General features: G+C 40.4%; 1 protein-coding gene across 4 annotated transcripts in view; it reads right to left on the bottom strand.

Moving 5' to 3' along the window:
- Window positions 1-374: 374 nt before the first annotated feature.
- Window positions 375-24,034, bottom strand: part of LOC129711214 (scaffold attachment factor B1-like) — a 68,320-nt gene continuing 44,660 nt past the window's right edge. Inside the window, exons 13-19 of one of the 4 annotated variants that reach the window (XM_055658693.1) lie at window positions 22,455-22,483; window positions 21,301-21,434; window positions 19,081-19,258; window positions 17,776-17,906; window positions 16,481-16,593; window positions 12,399-12,474; window positions 375-706 (exon numbers count right to left, since the gene is read on the bottom strand). In XM_055658693.1, the coding sequence (XP_055514668.1) occupies window positions 577-706; window positions 12,399-12,474; window positions 16,481-16,593; window positions 17,776-17,906; window positions 19,081-19,258; window positions 21,301-21,434; window positions 22,455-22,483 (791 nt within the window). In that variant the 3' untranslated portion in view covers window positions 375-576. Of the gene's footprint in view, window positions 707-9,307; window positions 11,529-12,398; window positions 12,475-16,480; window positions 16,594-17,775; window positions 17,907-19,080; window positions 19,259-21,300; window positions 21,435-22,454; window positions 22,484-24,034 lie in introns of those variants that run through there. The other 3 variants (XM_055658694.1, XM_055658696.1, XM_055658695.1) reach the window with 3 other exon arrangements.

Raw genomic sequence — 24,034 nt, 5'->3', positions numbered from 1 at the left:
CCAGGTTTGATCCTGACCTCGGGTGTTATCTGTATGGAGTTTGCACGTTCTCCTTGGGGGTTCCTCCGGAATCCTCAAGTCTAAAAGATATGCTGGGTAGGTAGGCTAACTGCCTTTAATGTAGGTTGGTGATCAAATTTGGGAGCAGGTTGATAAACATGTGAGAGAGAATAGATTACAGGGAAGTAATGATGAGAATGGTCTGATAGCCAATGTGGACTTAATGGCTCTAACGGCATCCTTTGTCAGTCGCAAATATGAAAAATATGAACATGGGGGATTTCCCCTGCAATAGATTTTGTTGGATTTACATGAATGATCCAAGGAAGAATTCAAGTACATATTACGTAACAGACCGCATGACTTCAAGCAAACTTGGTATAAAAAGACAAATCTTGATTTATCAAATCTTATTGTCAATGGACATACATTTAACTAAGTAGATTATTAATTACAGCATGAATACATGTCACTTTAAAACCATTCATATGAATACTACTCAAGACAATAAACAAAAACTACAGAACCTTGCAAACTGCTTAAGCATTTCCTTCATATTAAGATAATGAAACACTTTTAGTGAAGATGTTGGTGTGCTCCTGAGGCATCTCTTCCCGGCATGTTTAGTTCTGATATAATCTGGCTTGTTCTGTTGACAATAGCCATGGACACTGGCTGGCAACCCACTTGGGTGTAGTTCCCCTGACTGTGACAAAACAAGGATTAAAAACAGGTTACTTATACAGATAAAAAGATACAATGTAAAATTTGCTTCAGTCTGAGATCTGGAAATAAAGAACTAATGTGTGGTACATGAGTACATGCCCAGAGTGCAAGGAACGCTAAGAGCCCGAGAAATTGAAACGACAGAATACAGAAATTCAGCAGAGGTAATTCGGCCTGTTATAAATTTCCAAGCAGTAACAGTACGCTGAATCCATCAAGTCTCATCATAATCCCACTTTATTTCCTCTAAATTGCAACAATTCCAATGGCAAAAAAGCTACTTCCAGTAACCTCTCCACATTCCATGCTGATGTGGGCATCTGTATCAAAGGGCCAGGCGAGAAGCAATACAAAGGGGACGTTGTAAACAATGAGATGCAGAAAGTTGTCAGGGATGCCACAATAGTGGTCCTGCTACTGAACTAATACTCCAGTCAATATTTGAACCCTTCGTGGGAGCTGGAGAGGAGCCACAGGTACACAGTGGGTGTAAAGTGCATCTCAATCATTCGTCTGAAAAATAGACATAATTTCCCAAAAATGACTGGGACTGCAGCTGCACGGGAACATCACCACCTACAGGTTTCCCTTCATCACACATCCTGATTTGAATATATACTATTGGACCATCCTCATCGCTGGTTCCAAATCCTGGATCTCCCCCTCACCAGCAGCACTAGGGCAACCTTCACCAGAAGTCGTCAAGTTGAGTTATTTGTCATATGCACAAAATATGGAGAGGTATAGGTGCAATGAAACACTTGCTTGAAGGACCTCTCTCTCCATCACGCTTCTAAGGGCAATTAGAGATGGGCACTAAGTGTTGGTCCTGCTGGCTTCACCCGTATCCCCCAAAAACAAATAAAAAAATTGGTTGATCAATTAATCTGAAAGTTAAAAATCCAGATACAATATTGGTTAACGTGAAACCAAAAGACCATTGCAAAACCTGGCCGGTTCCCCGTGTCTTCCCAGGAATGAGATCTGCCATCTTTACCAGGTTTGGTTGTCATGTGGCTCCAGACATGGATACATAGACAATAGGTGCAGGAGTAGGCCATTTAATGTGATCATTCACAACTAATACCCCGTTCCTGCCTTCTCCTCATAACCCTTGATTCTGTTAGCTCTAAGAGCTCTATCTAACTCTCTTTTTAATGCATCCAGTGAATCGGCTTCCACTGCCTCCTGAGGCAGAGAATTCCACAAATTCACAACTCTCTGTGTGAAAAAGTTTTTCCTCGTCTCAGTTCTAAATGGTCTACCCCTTATTCTGTGGCCCCTGGTTCTGGACTCCCCCAACATCGGGAATATGTTTCCTGCATCTAGCGTGTCCAATCCCTTAATAATTTTATATATTTCTATAAGATCTCTTCGCATCCTTCTAACTTCCAGTGTATACAAGCCCAGTCGCTCCATTCTTTCAGTTAAAAGCAACATTCTCAGTTCCACTGCAATTATTTGTCAAGCCAATTGGTTGCATGAAACAAGCTGATTCATATGGCCAGCCATGATTAATTAAAGCACTAGCCTCTCCACAACATTTATGAATGGGCACTTCTTTCAATTCAATTTAATTCAAATGTACTTTATTTTTCCGTTAGGAACTTTAGTTTCAAAAGCGTCTGTAGATGTTGAACCATAATTGCGATTTTACATTTTGGTGGCAGAGCCAGGAAATTGATCAGGGGTTGGTGAATGTGATACCTCTATGAGATTGTGTAATTAATTGTGTATACAGTATATATTATGGCCTGTTCCCACAGTCACACACTGCAGCGTTGATGTCGATGGCATTGATATTAATCCACATTTAGTGCGAATCAACTTCTGGACCAGGTAAGATGTTAAGAGTTTGGAGATCACCATTCAGCTGCTTACGGTTGATCTGACCCTAGGTCTCAATCCTCTTCCTGAGAACCCTGCCACAGAGTTGAACATACTTAATGACAGCATTTCCTGTTCAAATACCTACAGTATATAGGTTTACAGATACCCACCTATCTTTGTGTCATTAGCAGACTTGAAGACATCACACGTGATCTCTTAATCCAAGTAATTAAATAGAATATAAATTGATGAGGAACTGGCACTGATGTCTGAGACAAACTCATAGTTCCAGCTTGTTAACTTAAAAACAACCCTTTCATCCCGACTTGATTTTCCGTCTGTTTGTCAGTCTGCCTCAGTTCCATGTGCCTTTACCCTGTGCATAATCCTTTTCTGTGGCATGTTATTGAAAGCACTTCTGGCTTTCATTTATGATGAAATGAAAAAAATGAAATGAAATGATTCAATTTATTGTCATTGTCAGTGTACAGTACAGAGACAACGAAATGCATTTTTAGCATCTCCCTTGAAAGGGAGACACAGGGCGTCGCGGTGTGCCCGCGCCTGCCGCCGTAACATTCCATTACAGGCAAAGGTGGGTGAAGTGTCTTGCCCAAGGACACAACGACAGTATGCACTCCAAGCGGGATTTGAACCGGCTACCTTCCGGTCGCCAGCCGAACTCTTAGCCCATTGTGCTATCTGTCGCATTGCAGGTAGCTGTATGGCAGAAATAAGGCACACGTGCTCTTACACAAACCAAGTGATGGGATTAGTGATGACTTGGTAGAGGGTTTTAGCAACTATTGAACACTATGGAACTATGGTGAACTGACATTTAGCTTGAGGTAATCACTTCAGTAGTAAGCTCTTAATCCAAGCTACGTGGTGGAAGATGACAGAACAGAATAGTACAACACAGGAACAGGCCCTTAGGCATACATTGTCTATGCTGAGTGCCAAACATGATGCCAAGATAAACTAATTTCATCTGTTTGCACATGATCCAAATCTCTTAATATCTAACAGCCTCTTACAAGTCAATATATATCTGCTTCCACCACCCTGTGTAAAATACTTGCCCTGCATATCTAATCTAGTCCCTTTTGCCTGCATTTGAACCATATCTCTCCAAACCTTTCCTGGCCATGTTCCTGTCCAAATGACTTTTAAATGTTGCCATGTCGACTTTTAGGCCAGAATTCCATTTGTTCTTTGGAAATACTGTTTGTAGATTGTGCAAAGGAATGACACTTGCCTATGGTTTCTCAAGTTATCACAGGACTTGCATTGTTTGAATACTGCAGGCATTTTGTGTGCATCTGGTTCCATGTGCATTTACTGCAGGATTTTGTCAACTACTGAAGTCCCCTGTTAACTATTTTTTCCCTTTTTTCACTGTAGATAAGACAATTTCATTTCATTTGTGCTCAGTGCAATGGGCCTCAAAGGGACTGAATTTATTTTCTAACATGGACACCATATGCTAGCCCTATCAGCAACTCATGGACTGAATAAAATAAAGTAACATTCTAGGTACAGTTTTGCATGCTGAGAAGGGATAAGCTCGACAGAGGTGAGATCACAGGACACTGGTGTTCAATTCTCCTTTCTGCAGGTAAATGTCACAATGTGCCATTAATTCTATGCTTTGGGGCAAATTGCTGCACATGATACTAAGAGTTGATATTTGTTTCAGATAGAAAGCAAACTAGGTGGTGAATGCAGAGTAGAATTTCTCCAGCTGCACTTTATTTGATGGATGCAGAGATGGGCTGCTGACAGCAAACTTTTTTTATATCAGCCCTTGTTGTATACTGCCATCCACTGGATTCTTATAGGGCATCGTGGATTTTCAAATATTCGGATCATGATTAATGTTACTCCACTGGGGTATGAGAACAAGAAATGTTTTACAGTACTGCGGCTTCTTCTAACATAATAATTTTCACATTACAGATGTCAACCATGCCATTAACCATGAACTATCCTGCACCCTAACCATAACCGCACGTCAGTACTGAGCCACTGCAGACTTTGCACTTCTAAGGTTCCACTACATACTTTGGCTTGTACCATCTTGGTCAGGTTTAACTAGAATAACTGATAAATGTATTGTATATTTATTTGCTGTGTTGTGGCATTTAATCTGCCAATTAGGCTGTAGCCAGTAAGACTTTCATTGTTCCAGTCCCAGTGCATATAACTAAACACTCTTGTCTCAAAGACTGCTGTAGAGGCTCTGTAATAAGTACTGCAAGTAAATGTTGACGCTTTTATATCTGACGTGTGCATCTGAGGATTTATGAACTGAAATAAAAACAGAACATGTGAGATTGTTAATTCTGTTTCTCTCCACAATGCTGTCTGACTGGCTACATTTATTTCCAACTTTCAGTATTTATTTATTTCCTTTTCAGTAACTAAGAGATAATTAACATTTTTTAAAAGGGCAATACATTTTAAGATAGTTAGCAATGGGAAACGCAGGAAAAATGTCATGTTCCATAATTGAGACAGACAACATAGAAACAATTGAGGACAGAAAGAAGGATATGGAGATAGGGTGAATGAAGTGAGGCCTTTGTGGCAACGGATATTTGTGGCCTGTTTCTGCTCCGTGAAAATCAATGTCTTGTGTACTTGGGGAATTCCTCTTCAATCCCCAATTTTCACATTTAATTAAATGGCCATAATATTTGTTATAATCTTCTTCCACTGTAATCCAATGTTGTTGAAAGTTCAACCATCTTCACTTTGCCCATAATCATTAATGTTCTCGAATAATTGATCAGTTCTTTACTTGTGATTTGGGTGTTCCCAGTCCTTAATCTTTTCTAAAGCTGTAATAGACGATCCACCATTGAGTCCTTCAGTACGACCCGAGAGGTCGGAATGATGTGCTGTGGTATCTGTAATTCCATCCCATCCTCATATCCATCTCATGAGGGGTCTCCAAATTAAGGTCCACTTTGAGACTGCATCATTTTGGAAAATTATCTTTAATATATTTCTATAATTTATATAGCTAAAGTTACTTCAGAAGTTTTAATACAGCAGATGAAAGGCTGGGGACACCAGCTGGAGGGGGAATGACGGGTGGTAATGGATACGTGTGAGAGCATCGATCTGCAACTTTCGGAAAGCCACTAAATATGCCAAGATGGAATTCCGGACCAAGCAGGAGTCCTGAGGCAATGACACAAATACCCATAGATTGTGACAAGGCTTGCCCGCTACAACGCAAAGCTGGGCAGTATTGCTGGGCAACAATACTTCCCTTCCCCGAAAAACTCAATGCATTCTATGCCTACAGATGTCTGCAAATACTCTTGCCAGCTAGTCAGCACAGGTTCTGAGATCATGCTGATTTAGTTCTAAGTGGCATTTCTTAATGTTCATGTGTCCCTCATTTAATTTTTGGAATAATTCTTATTGCATCTTCTCCATGGCACTAATATCTCTCCATATGGGTGCATTTTGTTTCCCACTGATGGAAGTGCCATAGATTCAAATGTTATTGATTTGCCAACATGTCAGGGCTGTCCAAGCCTTTAGTAATTAGTGACATGTAAAATAGTAACTTTTTCACAGGCTGATCTAAATGACCATCCCCTGGGTGGGGAAATAAAGTTGGCAGGTGAGATTGGGGGGGAATTTTCTGTTGGGAGTAAACCTAATGGGCTAACTTGCCTCCTTCTATGATGCAAAAGTAACCTTAAGATTGTTAGAATTAATTTAATGGGACAATGCATGCTTATGTTCTTTCTTCTTTCAAATTTGCTTCATGTGGTGTTGGGAGAAATCAAAAATAAACTGAGCTGAGCCCAAAGTTTTCTTTGGTTTGCCTTAACTCCTTCCAATGTGTAAACCATTCAATCTTCAGGATGATTCATATGTCAACAACCATCCCCTTGGCTTCACCCGATTTCTTCTGAACTACATTTCAGGCTTGGATTTTAGTTTAATTTAGAGATAATGCATGGTAGCAGGTCCTTCATACCAATGAGCCTACACCAACCGCTGATCACCCATTCACACTCACTTTAATCAGGAAATTGTGTCAAACTGTAGAAATTCCTCATAGGTTTTACATTCTGGCATCTGACTACACCTATTGGATCTTCCTGAAAGATTTGAGTGGAGGATTCTTTTGATGAACTATTTCATGTCTATTTGGATCTGAACATTTCCTCAGGGCCAGTATGTTGCCATAGTTCTACAACACAGAGACAGGCTGTTTGGCTCAGTATCCACAAACCACCGTTACCTGAAGAAGGGTTCCAACCCAAAACGTCACATATTCCTTTTCTCCAGAGATGCTGCCTGACCCGCTGAGTTACTCCAGCATTATGTGTCAATCACCATTTCCTTAACCTCTTTTTTCCCTCTTGCATTTCCATCATCTGCCTTGATTCACCTCCCATCTATCTACACATGGGGCAATTAATAATAGCCAATTAACCTTCAAAACAGCACATCTTTGGCTTGTAGGAAGAAAGCTGAGCAACCAGAAAAACCTTTCGCTCTGATAGATCCTGCCTATTTGAATGGTTGAATGACTTATCCCCTTTCTATTGATTTTCCAAGCTTTTCCTTAAATTGGTGACAGAATAATGAACAGAGGGGTTAGAGGGAATAACACTACAGTGGGACAATAAATCACTGGTTTCACTAGGCAATCAACAATGTGATATTCAAAATTCTCATAGCACCTAGCTGTGTCATCAGAACATTCTGGGGACATTTGGATTAGGCTTTATTGCTTCTTACTGGAGACCAATTTTCAGCCTGGACAAGTGTGGTGGCTAGATTGTTGGAGCCACATATATAAAAAGTGGATGAATATTTGAAAGATTGTCAAATTAGATGTGGGGACCGAGCACAGAAGAGGAGCTGATGCCTGGGACGTATTAGCCACGATCATATTGAATGGCAGGCAGAGCAGGTGCGAGGGGCCTGCAGCCTATGCCTGTTCCCATTTTCTTTTTGATCAGGATATTGTTTTCATTCATAATTACTTTCTACTCAGTCACGTGAAGCGGATGTTAGTGGCATTTTCGATTCCTCATAGCACCTGAACTACAAAGACAGGTAAGAGTCAACCACAGTAACGGTCCAAAATCCAAGGCCAGATTTCCTTCCATTACATTAGTAAACTGGATGGGTTTTATAGCCCACTTCAATTGAGTAATTTTCACAATTATTGGTATTAGATTGTTTAAAAGAAAATCCCTCTTTAGTAACTTGAATTTAAATTCCAATTCAGGTTTCGGGATCAAATGTGCAATGTACAAATTTGTGGGACATGACAAAGTAGGTACAGATTTGATGCTTCCCTGGCTGGGGTGACAGAACTGGGAGTCACAGTCTCAGATCACTTCAGCCAGAATGCCTTGCCAACGAGATTCAGCCATTGAGTCTATTCAAGACATGGGTTAAAGTGGAGACATTTTTAAAATAAGTTATGAGAATCAAAGATATTGTAGTTAGTACTGACAAGTGGCACAGAGATAAATGATCAGATGTAAAATTATTGAATGGCAGGACAGACCTGAAGGGCCAGAGGTTTTTCAACATCTATGAATCTTGCGCACAATTTAATCTCAATGCTGCCATTCCATCTTACTGGGACAACCATTATTCTTCAAGGACTATGGCTCCCACATGTCTTTGAACATACACAACATGCTTTATTTCAAGCACTTTCCTTGGGAAACCCATCACCATTCCAAGTTTTTTCAAGAACATCTTTGGGTATAACCTGCGCAGTTTTGGACTCCATTTCCTGATTTAGCTGCAGGTTGACAGTAGTCAGTTTATTTCTCACCTCTATCTAAACTTAAAATAAATGTAGATTTAATTTATTGGGTTATGCCACATTCAGTCAGTCCATGCAAATGTATGGTCCCAACATCTAATCTTTATAAACAATCTTAAGTGGTGTGGAACTATGTATTTTATATTCATCCTTTTGCTCTTATTTAGGCCATCTTAGCCATGTTTTCACTTTTCATTTATATTACCTCTCACAATGGTTGAGTTTGTCTCAATCTGAAGCTTGATGCAGGACTATTTTCCCTGTCAGTGAACTTGTGATGTTTTTATAGCCTTTCAGTCTAGTTTTTAATTCACATTTTCTTTATTAAAATACATCACCCCAGTTTCCTTATCGAAGAATGATATGAAGGATAACCTTTCACCTGTCTACATGTGGGTTTGTGCTCTGGCTGTAATTACAGAATTACATTGAGCTCCCTTGTCTCAATCAAGGCTTGTTGTATGGCTGGATAAACTGAGGCCCAACAGAATTAGTCAAAATGCCTTTCAGTTGCCATATATACATTGGCTGTGATTCTAAGCTTTGTAAGGAAATTTGCTTCCTACATCTAACTTCAGTACTTTTATCTGTGCATCTGACAATACGATTTCCATTACAGGTAAATGTTAACATTATCAAAGATCTTGTCAGGACTTATGTTTTGACTTCCCAGTTGTCTAATAATTGTCTAATAATGGATGCAGCTGACATTTTCTCAACCCTTAAACTTTCTCAATGCAGACATAATGTCAGCCTGCCTGTACACAAGTAGGAACAGTGCAAAAATTGAAACCATCCTGTTTTCACTCTGTTCATTATTTCTTTCTAAAAATCAAATTTTATATTCATGTAGTAAGGAATTTTACATGCTAGACAACTGCCAGCATATATTGAACCAGACCAGTTTTTAATTAAATCAAAACTCAGATCTGTGGCTAATATCTGGTTTATTTTCAGTCTACAGGCCAGGCGCTACTGAGCAATACAATGTACGATTTCTACAATGAGTGATGTGATACAAGTAGTATGATTTATGATTTACTTGCACCTATATCATAGATCCCTATTCATTCTTACAATTACACAAGTCTAGTCCCAAATTGATGAACTTTGTCTATCAGTTGCAATCACATATTTTTGGATTAACCCAGCACCTTTCCATCCCACTGATTTAGGGAGAGGGTTTGGAATCTAGAAACAGTAAAAGAGTGCATGGGGGCGCTTGGTGTAAACAGATTCTGGATCACCACCTTGGGCAGTCCTGCAAGGGGACTAAGTGTTCTGAGATGGCTGATGAAGGCAATGTGGGATCCACGGACATTGGTATCAGCGAGGCAGGAAGTATTTGATGGGGTTCTGAGGATGGCTGGAGTAGTGAGGTCTGTTATTTCCACTAGGTTTCTTGTCCAGTGTGGCTGGCCCATTGGAGTTAGATGATGTAATCGGAGCCTCTGCTGGGGATGCTGGGCTAGGAGAGGAGCACTGACGTTGGTTCATTTAGTCTACAAGCGGATATGATGAAATCTTGCAAAACTGGTGTTCGTGATACCCATATTCGAAATTTACTTGTCGATGTCTTTCAACCATATAGGAGAGCAGAAATCATTGCTGGCTGGTAGATCATTTTTTTTTTTTTGCTGAGTTTTGAACTACAAATACCCTTTTCCACAAATAGTTGAAGGATATGTTTGCTCATCACAGGTAGTGGTGAACCTTTTCACTGATGTCTACCTTCAGTAAGTGGTAGCAGCCAAGACATGAATGCAATCCATGTTCTTGAGGGGCATATTATTAGCCTTTATTGACAGAGGGCAATGCTGAGGGGCTGGCTTTGAGGATGCTTTGTGTAAGGCCAATTTCTTTGTGCTGCAAGTGAATGAGCCAATAATCTGGAGCTTAGCTTCCAAGTCTGTATGCACATAAGTGTCGGCTGTATTTTGCAACTCTAACAGAGATTGCAGTAACCTTGGTTCGAGAGACCAAGTGAAGCAAATGGAACAATTGCCCATTCAGTCAACTGCTCCAGTTCAGAAGGAAACTTGCTGCAGGCAAGGTGAAGAAGAAAGATTGAGAAATGTATAGGATGACACACATATTGCCAGACACTAATTTGAACCGAGTCTGGACCCATTGTGGACTTGTTAGAAACATGGCTTCCATCAAACATAGCAGTTATATAATAGTCAGATTTCTGAGGCAGCAAAATTTAAGAAGCTTTCTCCAAAGTTCCTCTCGGTTGTCAGTCAAAGGCTTTAGTGTAGTCAAAGATGGCCATACACAGTAGCTGTTGCTGCTCCTTGAATTATCATATCTATTTTGTCTCTTGCAGGATGGCATCCACAATGCGTTTTGGAGAGCTCTTCCTCCACCTCGACAATGACTTTCCTGCAGCAGACAGCAGGAGGACATCTTTAATGTCCACACTAACATCTGTCTCTTTTCCTGAAGATGGTCATAATTACAGCTTCTCAGGTCCCTGAATATCTTTCTCTTCACAAAGGTGGGAAATTAGGCTGTAAATTTGTGGTAAGTGCCACTGCCAACTTTGAGAACTTCAGAAGGGAAAATCATCTGACCCAAGGTCTTGCTGTTTGTCAGTTGACAATGATCTTTTCAACCTTTTGTTGGTCTGCAGATGGCGAGTCTAAAATTAATATTGTGCTGTGGGATGGAGGCAAAAACAGAGTTGCGGTTGAGGAGTTCTTTGAGGCGAACCTACCAACAGATGCTAACTGATCTTTTGTTCTTGATAAGTCTGCATCTATATTAGCTCTTAGAGTGGAGGGCCATAGGGTGTTTGAGCCACAGATGGTCTTGATGAGCTAAAGAATCCATGCACATCACAATTTTCAACTAGTTGCTGAATTAACTGTGATCTTTCCACCCATTTATTCTTTAGGTCACGAGTTTTTTGTTGGACCTCAGCCTTCAGTTGTCTGTAGAGTTGTTTTTTCTCATTTGAAGTGTGATCGAGTTTCCATTCCAAGAAGGCCTTGCGTTTGCGAATAATTAGGTCCTGGATCTCAGGGTCGTTTTCATCAAACCACTCCTGGTGTTTTCTGGTAGAGAAGTCAAGAGCAGTAGCAGAATATTAGGAAGCATGGTGTGAACAGGATCTGTATGTGCAGAGAGCAATGAAGAATCGACCTATCTAAAACAATGCAAAGAGAGGAGAGTTTGAGTACCGGGGCAAATATTGGGACAGAGCAGGATAGTACAGTCAGGATACACATGGAAAGTTGAGAGAACTCTGAGGTACACAATAGATAGAGAATGTCTTCAATGGGCAAAACTCAGACAATTAGGCCAAGAACAAAAAGGAGGCAAAATCAGCAAAATGTCATGGTGAATTGACCCTGGAGACTGAAGTCCTTTCCCAATGTTTTGCATGACCTATGCTGACATATGTACCAATTAGAAATATTCCAGGGTTGCCTACATCAGCAGCAGCAGCAGCAGCAGCAAGAGATGCCATTTCATCTTTGCAAGCAAACCAAGATTAAGTCTTTCATTACTGGGGATCTGTAGAGCATGGGAAGTCAATGTATGCTTTTCCCAGTTTGAGTTGGAAATCTTGCCAATACTAGAGATTTATAATTATTTCTGTCTGATAGAGGGAAAGATTTAACATCAAAATAAACTAGAACTTAATTTATTGAAAATCTGAGTGTAATGTGAGAGGAGCCAGAGGTTAAATAATTTACCATAAAATGATGACAAAGAAAAATATCAGTCAAATAAAACTGCAAGATAAAATGCAATCCCATTAAGAATCAGACACAAAACCTTCTGCTGGAACACTAACGTCAGATGAGCAGGTGGAGAGGTTAAATTGAATCAAACAATTTCAACATGTAACATTTGTTAAATATAATTGTGTCTATACATACTACCAATTTTTGAAAGGTCCATGGATAGATATTTAAACAAATAAGAACCCATGAATACAATGGACAACATATTATAAAAGTCAGTGCTTGACATTTCCAGAAATAATGCCGTGATTTTTTGTGCTACTTACTTCCGCTGTCCTCCTCCACCTCCTCTAACCATACTGTAACTTGCCACAGACTGACCAGACATGCTCCGTCCATCACCTATAACAGCAGTGCGTAAGTGAATAACCTTCACATTTAATTAACATGGAACATTAAAAGCCAGTGAATCACAAATAAAGCGGGGATGGAAGGTGGGTTAAAGAAAAAAAAAAAGAAAAAAGATTTCACCATTGTGAGAAAGTATGGCACGTTAAGAGTTTTCCAGTCCATGACAACAACTGGGGGTGGCACCAATGTGCCAGAGAAAGTGGAGGCAGGGAAGCTGAATAGGGCTAAAAAAAAAAAAAAAAAAACATGGACTGAGACAAGTGTAGTTAGGGCACCAACAGATTCCCACGGATATGTATTTTATGTGAAGAAAATCGATGGAGTCAAAAGGAATGGTTCAATGTGTGAATGGTCTGGGGGATGGTGATGGATCTAAACCACCATTAAAGTTAAAGGAAAGGGCATCCATGATCGCCTGGTAAGGGATGAAGATATATATAGGGAGAGGATGTAATAGTGAAAATGAGATAGATACGGTCATGAACTGGAAACTGTTAATATCCCAAAGGCCTTCCAAAATATTGTGTTTCAAGGTGCAAACAAGGAGAGCTAAAGTAAAGATGAGGTTGACAGAAAAATCTTCCTTGGAACATGAAGGATAATTCCATAATTTTCACTTTTAATTTCAAATTTCCAGCGTTTTGCTGTATATTACTTCTGTATATCCTGGCTTATATTCCACAATTATATTTGGCAAAAAGATCAAGAGACCCAAATATTCAATCAAATGAAGAGAAAAGCACCAAGAGGGATCAATTCCAAACAAATCTTTTAATTTTGTGATGCATTCTCATTTGATTACACCAACTGCACAGATTTACAATTATAAGCAAATGCAATTCAACATTTTACATGATGCGTCAATGCCGAGCCATGCAACACAAAAGCAGGCCCTTCAGCCCAATTTGAACATGCCGACCAAGATGTCTATCCAAGATAGTTCTATTTGCCTGTGTTTAGCCTATATCCCTTTAAACCTTTTCTATCCATGTTCCTGCAAAATAAGTAGCTCAGGACAGACATACTTCTGGTTATTAATTTACAAATCCTTCATTTTAAATTGATTTTGAATACAGATCAAGTGAAAATCTATTTCCATATTAAGTACAGAGATAAGTTCAAGGAGCAAAATTAGGCCATCCATCCCATCAAGTCTACTAGCGCTTCTAGCATGGCTGATTGATCTTTTCCACTCAACCCCATTCTCCAGCCATCTCCCCACAGCCCTCAAAACCCTATTAAGATCTAACAAGTAGTGCTGCTTAAGATATAAAATATCAATCCTTTGAACTGAAACTTGCTGGTAACTGCAGGGAGCTTAATCCCAACTGGTGATTTTCTTCCCATTTTCCATTACTCCCCGACTTCCCCACCACGTTAAGACATCTGAAACATCTACATTGAAGTTTTCCTGACTGATATATTGGGTGACCCTGGGTAGACGGGTCCTTTCGTGTGGCCTTGAATGCTCGCACCGCTGCCTACAACTCGGGCCTGGCATCAGGAAACATGGACGTCTACAAGGCAGTCCTACCGACTGCGAAGGGCGGTGAAGGACTCAAAAAGGAGGTACAGGGACAAGATGGAGTCACAGATGGAGCAGCAGGACACCAGACGCTTGTGGCAGGGGCTACGGACTGTAACCAACTACCGGAGCACCCCACCCTCATCCGTAAGTGCCGGCACCTCCCTAGCTGATGACCTGAACTCCCTTTACGCTCGTTTCGAGATGGGCAACACCACCCCAGGTCTGCCGACTATCGACAATACCGCCAGCGGGCTGGCTACCGAGGCTGAAGGGAGGAATGTGCACACATTCTCGCTGTCCGAGCACGACGTGAGGAGGGCTCTGACACGGGTGAACACGAGGAAAGCTGCAGGCCCCGATGGCATCTCAGGGCGAGTACTCAAGTCCTGTGCTACGCAGCTAGCTCCAGTGCTCACTACAATATTCAACCTCTACCTGGACAAGTCCGTGGTCCCTGCCTGCTTCACAAAATCCACCATTGTACCGGTACCAAAAAATGCCTCCCCAGCCTGTCTAAATGACTACCGTCCGGTGGCCCTTACCTCGGTAGTCATGAAATGCTTTGAGAGGCTGGTGAAGAATCACATCTGCGCCTTTCTCCCTCGGAACATGGACCCATTGCAGTTCGCATACCGTCCGAACAGATCCACGGACGATGCGGTCTCCCAGGTTTTGCACACCGCTCTCTCTCATCTTGACAGCCAGAAGGGGGGCTACGTGAGGATGCTGTTCATAGACTTCAGTTCAGCCTTCAACACGATAGTCCCCACTGGCCGGGAAGCTACTGGAATTGGGGCTCAACACCTCCCTGTGTGCCTGGGTCCTGGACTTTCTCACCGCCAGGCCCAGGTAGTCACGATGGGAGGGAATACATCGAAGTCCCTCACCCTGAGCACAGGATCGCCCCAGGGTTGCGTCCTCAGCCTCCTATTGTACTCCCTGTACACACATGACTGTGTGGCTAGGTTCAGCTCCAACTCAATAATTACATTTGCTGATGACACTGTGGTGGTGGGCCTGATCTTAGACAACGATGAGAAGGCCTACGAGGAGGAGGTGGCTGATCTAGCACTCGGGTGCCAGGAAAATACAGCACGTCTCCTATGACCCTCACCAACTTTTATAAATGCACTGTAAAAAATCTTACCTGCATCATAACTTGGTTTGGCAACCATTCTGCCCAAGTCCACAAGATATTGCAGAGTTGTGGATGGAGCCCAGTCAACCACACAGACCAGCCTCCCTTCCCTCAATGACTCCATCTACACGTCACACTACCTCGCGAACGCAACCAAATTAATTATGTTGGATGCTTTCCTGAGGTAATGTGAAATACCAACAGATTCAGGAAAAGCTTCTTCCCCACTCTTATCAAAAGCCAAGTACATAGTCCCATTTCCCGATCTCTCAACCTACCTCATTGTGACCCTTGCATTTTGTAAAATCTGCACTTTCTCTGTTGCTGTAACCCTTAATTCTGTACTCTGGTATTTTTCTCCTTGTACTACCTGTTGTACTTATGTATGGCTTGAATGTACTCTTTTCTAACATCATTTGACTGGATAGCACATAAACAAGTTTTTTTTCCCCACTGTATCTCCAGATGCATGGCACTAATAAATCAGTATCACAAGCTTTCCTTTGTATTCTCTTCCACCAGTTATTTACTTCATGACATGGCTTACTTCTCCAACTTTCACCAGTTCTGATGTAAAGTTATGATTTGAACATAATGTTCCTCTTGATATTCCCTTCCCATAACCAGTTTATTGATGAATGAGAACAGTTCATCCTAGTTCTTTAAAAAATGTGACAAATTTGGATAGAGGCCACAGCTACTCTTGGCCATTGAAGACTTATAATACAGGAAGATTCCATTCAGCCCATTTCATCCATGTTGACTTCCAGCCGATCAAACCATCAGTCCCACCTATTTCACTGTAATCCTACAAGTCATTCTCTTTAAAATTCTCACCAACTCTCCCATGACTTTTCTGACATGTTCTCATGTTTAACTATTAAAAAGTAACCAATAGTTGTCAATTGACCTACCATATATCTAAGATGTGGAAGGAAACAGCACCCAGAGGAAACCCACAAAGTATGCAAAATCCATTCAGACAAGAATCAATTTCAGGATCAAACGCAGGACCCTGGAGTTGTGAGGAAACAAACATAATTGCTGTACCCCTGTGTCAGCCCATGGCCAATAAACCCACCTACACCTCATAGGTAGATTAGAGGAAATGGCAGTATCCAGGGGAAACCAATGTGGTCACCGGGCAAACTTATGTGTGCAAACTTCACGGAATGCACTGGCAGATAACGGCTACTGATAAACTCCATACAGCACGAGTCACTAGCTTCTGTTATGCATAAACAATGACTTTGGGGAATGAAACGATCAGAAACAAAGATAATTTATTTCTTCACGTTAGTCAGAAACACAATGCCATTAATGAATTTCACCTTGCCAATGATCCCTTGACATAATTCCGTCATCCATTATCCCTTGCCCGGAACGATCAGGATATCCATCCATTTTCCGACTACGATCACTGTTCCAATCTCGATTGCAAGTGCTGAGAACACAAAAATATACACTTCAAATTAAACATTAAAAATAAGAGGGCATAAGAGGGTCAAGTTTTAAGTTGGAGCCTCCACAAATAACAGAAAAGATAGACAGATATTCATCAAATATTGCCCCTATGTTTTTTAAATCTTTTGGAAATGTTTCATGAATTCAAATAATTTGTTCTTTCTGCAACTTTGTTCTTTCTGCAAGGAGATTAATCATAAATATTCTCAATTAGGGTAGGCAAATCTTGTGGTTTCTGATAACCCAAATAAAATTGAAAAGTGAAATTTAAACAGGGATGTGGAAAAAGATCACCCCAAGGGAATCGAATCTTCCTGTTGTCATGTCCGTAAACAAGGACACCCAGTCACAATAAACTGCAAATATACTATGGTATAGTTCACGAAAAATCTTGAGTACTTGTTCCCATGTTAAACCCCTGCATGGTCCCTGAAATTAATTGCTATTCTGCCCAAAGTGGTCCCTTGGTTCTGCAAGTCCAAAGAGTGAAGTAATGGTAGGATAACCGAAGTCAGTAAACATCTCAGGAAATGTGGCCAATACTGAATGGAGTTTGGCATCAAAGTTAACACAGAGATCTTGAACAATTCTTTGAGATAGTGACATGGACACAAAAAGCTGGAGTAATTCAGCAGGTCAGGCAGCATCTCTGGTGAAAAGGAATATGTGATATTTCAGGTCGAGACCCTTCTTCAGTCTGAGAGTCAGAGGAAAGGGGAACGAGAGATATAGAACAAATTAATAAAGATATGCAAAAAAGTAACAATGATCAAGGAAAAGGTCCATTGTTGGCTGTGGGCTAGTTGATGACAAGTTATACAGGCAATGAAACTCAACATTAGTAGAATGGGGGAGGGATGGAGAGAGGGGGGGGGGGGGGGGGGGGGGGGGAGATGCAAGTGTTACTTGGAGTTACAGAAATCAATATTCATACCGCTTCTTAATTCTACTGTGATTTAAACCAGGTTGATCTTGAAGAGTAGGAATCCAAACCAACAACCTTCCTTAAACTAATTTTAGTACTTTGTCTAATATCCCAGCTGACACTATTATGGATATGATTGGCTGGTATGGTGCAACATCAAAACATTCTTAGAGGACAAATACTTTGTAGTGGTTATCACACTATGCAAAGATTTAGAAGCAAAATGACATAGTTTACCTTTCATAAGGCTTATCGTAAGCCCGTTCAGAGGGCCTTTCGAAAGGCCTTCTCGCAGACTGTTCATAATGCATCGCTCTGAACAGTTTTTCCTTCTCTTGATGTATTAGCTCCAGTTCTCGTCTCCTCTCCTGTATGGAAAAACATGCCATGTGTCGTTGTAACAACGTATAGTTTATGTGCAAGCAGCTTAAGCCAACAGTATGCAATCACATAATTATCAGTTGACTTTTGTTTCTGGCTCAACTTTTTGTACATGTCCAAATCATAGTATTTAAATGGAGTCTTAAAACATTTAGAAATATTAGCAGATTAGTAATTTTAAAATGCTTACTCACAACATGGTCAGTTTTTTAAACGTCATCAGTTAAAGGTGCTTGTATTTTAATACTTCTAAAGGTCATTGGAGCGGCACGGTGATGCAGCGACAGACCTGGCCTTACAGCGCCAGAGACCCAGGTTCGATCCCGACTACAGGTTCTTGTCTGTACAGTGCTTGTACTTTCTCCTCAAGGCTTGCGTGAGTTTTTATTCTGGGTGCTCGGGTTTTCTCCCACACTCCAAAGACGTACGGGTACGTCGTAGGTTAATTGGTTTGGCATAATTGTAAATTGTCCCCAGTGTGTAGGATAGTGTAAGTGTGCGGGAATCGCTGGTCGGCGCGGACTCAGTGGGCCCAAAGGGCCAGTTTCCGTGCTGTATCTCTGAACTAGAAACTAAATCTGCTCCATCAGATTCATCAAACAATCATTTTGGTAAGTTATTCAGACACCTTAGTATTCTAATCCCAATCTTTCTCAATCATTTCTTAATGAGGAATATTTTGCACTGTTCCAATCTGATTGAACAGACACAGAATCTACAGATGTTGAAATCTGCAGCAACAAACAATCTGCTGGAGGAACTCAGCAGGCTGAGCTGCATCTGAGGGCGTCAGAGAGTCATACATCATGGACTCGGGCCCTTTGGTCCAACTCAGCCATGTTATCTAAGATGCCACATCTAAGCTAGTCCCATTAGCCCAAATTTGGCTCTAGCCTTTCCTATGCATAGTAAACGTTTTAGGTCAAAACACAGCATCAGGACGTAAATGTCAACCGTTCCTTTCTGACAATGCTGTTCGACCCCCCAAGTTTCTCCTGCAGATTGTTTGTTGCTCCAACTCAGTGAAACCAAGTATTTATTCTCACTCTAATCTCAGGCCATTGCTTCAATTTATAACATTTTGTTAGTTTACATGCAGTTACCTTAGCTATTATTTATAAATATGTTATGACAATCCAATCTGAAATGTAGTTTATTTACCTCTTCAACAAGCAACCTCTCTCTCTCCAGTGTCTCTCTCCAGTTCCTCTCTCTTTCAAGTCGCATCCTCTCAATTTGCAGTCGCTCTCGTTCCCTCTCCAGAATTTGACTACCTTCCCGTTCCCATCGGCTTTCTCGATTCGGCACATCTCGTTCTCTGGAAGTAGCACTTGAGTTTCTTGGAGATTTGCAAAATAAAAAAGTTAGTCACTTGCTTCATCAATTCCGTGCTAGATTTGAAAATATTTTTGTCCCACTCCACTGCATTGCACTAGCCCCCTCCATTTCTTAAAAGCAGTTATTCATTTATTTTGTCTTAATATTAATTGAATTAGTGAGTTTTATTAATAACTGCATATTTTTCTAAATTTACAATGACCCCTTGGTGACCTGCATCCCTTGGTTTATTTTAAAACCTAGGTGATAGCTGACCAGAAGAATCCAGGAAGATGTTTTATACCATGATCTTGTAGCCCTTATCAAACAGTTTCATTATCTTAACAGTGATATCTTGGCTGTCTGCATATTCAATATCTTCAACTTCTGCTGCATGGGATGGAGGATCTTTGGTCCCAATACAATCTACTATGTTTTCTTGGAATTAACCTCTAAACTAAACTTCAGTGCCCTCCATAATGTTTGGGACGGACCCATCATTTATTTATTTGCCTCTGTACTCCACAATTTGAGATTTGTAACATGAAACATCACATGTGGTTAAAGTGCACATTGTCAGATTTTAATAAAGGCCATTTTTATACATTTTGGTTTCACCATGTATAAATAGAAATTACAGCAGTGTTTATACACAGTCCCCCCATTTCAGGGCACCATAATGGTTGGGACACAGCAATGTCATGTAAATGAAAGTAGTTTTTTGTTGCATATCCTTTACATTCAATGACTGTTTGAAGTCTGCGATTCATGGACATCACGAGTTCCTGGGTCTCTACTCTGGTGATGCTCTGCCAGGCCTATATTGCAACCTTTAGCTTATGCTTGTTTTTGATCATTTTTTAGCTTTGAAAAACTCCAATGTTGCTTCAGCAGTATGTTTGGGATCATTGTCTTGTTGTAGAATGAACCGCTGGCCAATGAGTTTTGAGGTATTTGTTTGAACTTGAGCAGATAGGATGTGTCTATGCACTTCAGAATTAATTATGCCACTAGCATCAGCAGTTGTATCATCAATGAAGTTAAGCGAACCAGTATCTTTGTGTTAAATCTTATTGTGTATTTTGTGCTCTTTTTAATTGCATCGGTGCTGGCAAATTAATTTCACTGCACCTTTGGGTGTATGTGACGAATAAAACTGACTTTGACTTTGTGTACCATGTGAAAATCTATAGTTAAGGAGCATTCTTCAAAGAAAATGGTACTAACTCCAATCAAGTCTAAGAAGAACCAATTTATTCTGAGGGGAATGAATCTTTGGAACTCTATTTCACGGTCCTCTGAGACAGACAGCCTTTGAATACTTAAAGCAGGAGTAGTTAAATAGCTGATTAGTAGGGACGCAAACAATTACAAAAGGTAGAAAGGAAAGAAGATTTGAGGTTACAATTACCTCAGCAAAAACTTCAGGTTTCGAGTGAACTATTCCTACTCTGTAGTCTGTAGTATAGTCAAACTCCTGCATGGTTATAATTGAGCTCAACCGTTGAGGAATAGCACCTCATTTTCCATCCAGCCTTTTAGACTCAATATCAGATTATGCAGCTGCAGGTAACTTGCTTTCTCCATCCTTAACAGAGCTGGCCATTCCTGCTGCAAATCCTTTGCTTGGCACATCAGAACTTATTTTCCTCTATATTAGCAGACCTTGACCTGTTCGGCATGTTCCACTGAGCTGCTATTTGAAGCGGCTTATACGCTGTTATTTGCTCTCCAACTGCCCCATTTGACCAGAGGACTTATCCCACAGCAACCCGAGTCTCATTCTAACACAGAGATTCTCCTCCCCCATCCCCAATCCTTTCTGCAACTTTCCCAGATCCGAAGGGTCTTTGACCCAAAATGTTCAGTCCATTTCCCTTTCCAGAGATGCTACCTGACTTGCTAAACTTCATAAGGATACCCTATTACATAAATGTTCCTCCCCATTTTAAACTGCTCATCTCAAGAAGTTACAAAATGTATTTATATAAGCATTAAAAGTTAGATATATTCTCCTTCTATTCCAGGCATTTACACCTTATAAGATACAGCAACTGTACCCACCTGTACCTCTCAAATTCTTTACGTCTGCTCCGATGCCGATCCCTTTCTCTCCTTTCTATAAGCTCTTGAAAGGACATAACATCTCTTCCTCTATCTCTGCTGCGAGATCTTCTTTGACGATTTCTGGACCCTGTCTGTTTAATCCCCCACCCCAAAAAAAAGTATTAGATCCAGTCAAAGGCATCAGAAAACAAACTAGAATTGCCACACAGTTTGCTTTGGTTGGCACATTAACATAGTGTACATCATCTGGATCATGGCTAATGGACAACATGTTATACACACCACTTCACTAGCTTTACAATCCTATGAAATATTGGACTTTATGTATTTCAAGCCAACCATAGTACAAGAATATTTAAGGCAATACCCTGATCAGCTGTAATATTGTGATGAAGAAAGCTCACGCCTCATGAACAAATCAACAAAGCAAAAATAAATATTAGGAGAAAGAAATGTAGAAAAGAACCAATGGAATAAATCACCTCCAGCTACTTCAGACCACAGTAATTCTTAGCAGAACGGGAAGAATAAGAAAGATTTGGGTAAGATTAGAGTAAAAATGGATGCTTGATTGTCAGCACAGACTCAGTGGACCAAAGGGCATGCTTCCAAGCTGTCTCTCTCCACAACTCACTGAACACAGGTAGACACCACAGCAGTCATCTCTGTTCTAACCAATTCCTTCTGGTAACCCTCCATTCTATCTTCCACAAAAGGCTATATCAACCTCTGAATACCATGGGGATAATATCAAAAAACAATTAATGCTGGCCTTCAGCTTCCAACAGTAAAGTCACACTGTCTTCTCAATTGCATGATTACTGAGTGAACAAAGTGCTATTGTATCTCAGGGTGCGAAAATCATGAATGACTAGCACCACTGCCACCTTTTAAATGACAGGCACAGGACAGTTTACTCAAAGTCAGTTATAGCTATGACAGCACGAACATTGTTGGTCCCAAAGTTTGATGATTCCTTTCTACAAGTTAGTTAATTGGAAACATCCCATGTTAACAATTCACATTTCAATTCCAGAAATTGCCTCAATATGATCCTCATACTAATGTACAGTTTACTCCCTTCAAACCATAATGCTTTGAGTTTAGCTGCAGCAACTGAAGACAGGGAATTCTCATGCTCAGAGACCTACCCATCTCCTTCTCTCTGGAGCTTGAATTCCTAGAGAAAAATGAAAAGTTGAGATGTCAATCAAAACCTTCACAGATGTTCTTACTATACAGAAAATATGAAACACATAATTTGTCAGAATATTGCATAACATTCCTTTTACCTTTAAGGGTTGCAGTCAAAACTCAAAGAGCTTTAAATTAATATAACCTCACATTAAAAACACGTATTTGTTATTACCGCTGAAATCTGAGGATAGGGATAGACTTTGGCATAACTGCACTTATTGATAATATTTGACTGCATGAAGTTGATACAGACCAAATTATACATCAAGAGACAGGGAAATAAAAGGTAGAAACACATGTAAGTGTCAAGTAATGTACTTTGACTTGGAAGGATAACGGAGGCTTGAACTAAATAGAGTAAGATGCTAAGTGGGGTGTTGGTACACACACCCTTAATTAAAATGAATAAAAAGGAGAATTAAATACACATGGCTTTGTTTATAGAGAAATGTAGTTCAAAATTAAGTTGCACTAAATCTTCTTTCATTCAGCCTTGGCCAGAATATGGGCACAATTACTTTATATCACCATTCCATCCCTGTCACTGTAATACCCTACCAAGCAGCTCTTTGCCTCAGTGTCTGCTATGGTTCAATAAGTATCTCAGCAATACATTCTCAAGAGAGATAAGGATAAATAATGGGCTCCGCATTATTTAATTGTCTTAAACACAATTATCAATTTTAATAGCAATAGTGTCTAAGAATGAAAAGGTCTACTGAAGAGAAAAGATTGGGATGAAAAAACTACTAAACTAAAAAAAAACAAATCTGCTGCTTTTATCCCCCTCTTTTTGCACTTGTAGTTACTCAATTTGAGAGAGAACTAATTACACTGAAGCATCAAGCAATAGAAATAATATATTAGACATTGCTAGTGCTTGGCGTTAAATAAGGCCACGTTACATAGTGGTGGTCTTTATCTCAATCTAATCAATATTGAAAATGACTGATTTTTTGTTTTAATCAATGCATAAATAATACAAGTTCTCCTTTTGGAAGACTACAAAACCAAAATGCAAAAATTAAAATAAGAGAAAGACCGTTTAACACTGAAAACAAGAAGCATTTTCTCAAACAGAATAATGAGTGGATACCAGGAATCATTTGAAAATCTCCACCAATTTTTACTGTATACAAAGGTATTGAGTATATGATGGAAAATTGAATTTAGAGATAAAACTTGCAATGGCTGCCTTGCCAACAGTCTGCCTGTCCCTTCCTTCTTTTATTGTTGTTTGTATGTGTTAAATGTATGTTATTAGTGTTCTTTAGCTTGTTTTATGTGGGGGGTGGCGGGAGTTGGGGGAAACTTTTTCTAACCTCTTACCTCGACAGAGATGCGATTTTTTTCTGTATCGTATCTCCGTCTGCAATGCGGCCTAACATCGAGGAGTTGGTGGCCTTTGCTGGAGACTGACTTCGAGAGCTCCAATGCAGGTGCCTGCGGACTTAACATCACGGTGCCCGCGATCCGTTTGTCAGGGATCGACCACTGAGCTCTACCACGGGAGCCTGCGGTCTTACCATCACGG

Source organism: Leucoraja erinacea, chromosome 29 (assembly GCF_028641065.1).
Source record: "Leucoraja erinacea ecotype New England chromosome 29, Leri_hhj_1, whole genome shotgun sequence".
Classification (NCBI taxonomy): Eukaryota; Metazoa; Chordata; class Chondrichthyes; order Rajiformes; family Rajidae; genus Leucoraja; species Leucoraja erinaceus.
The sequence above is the reverse complement of the archived record's forward strand: the minus strand, read 5'-3'. Positions and strand labels throughout refer to the sequence as shown.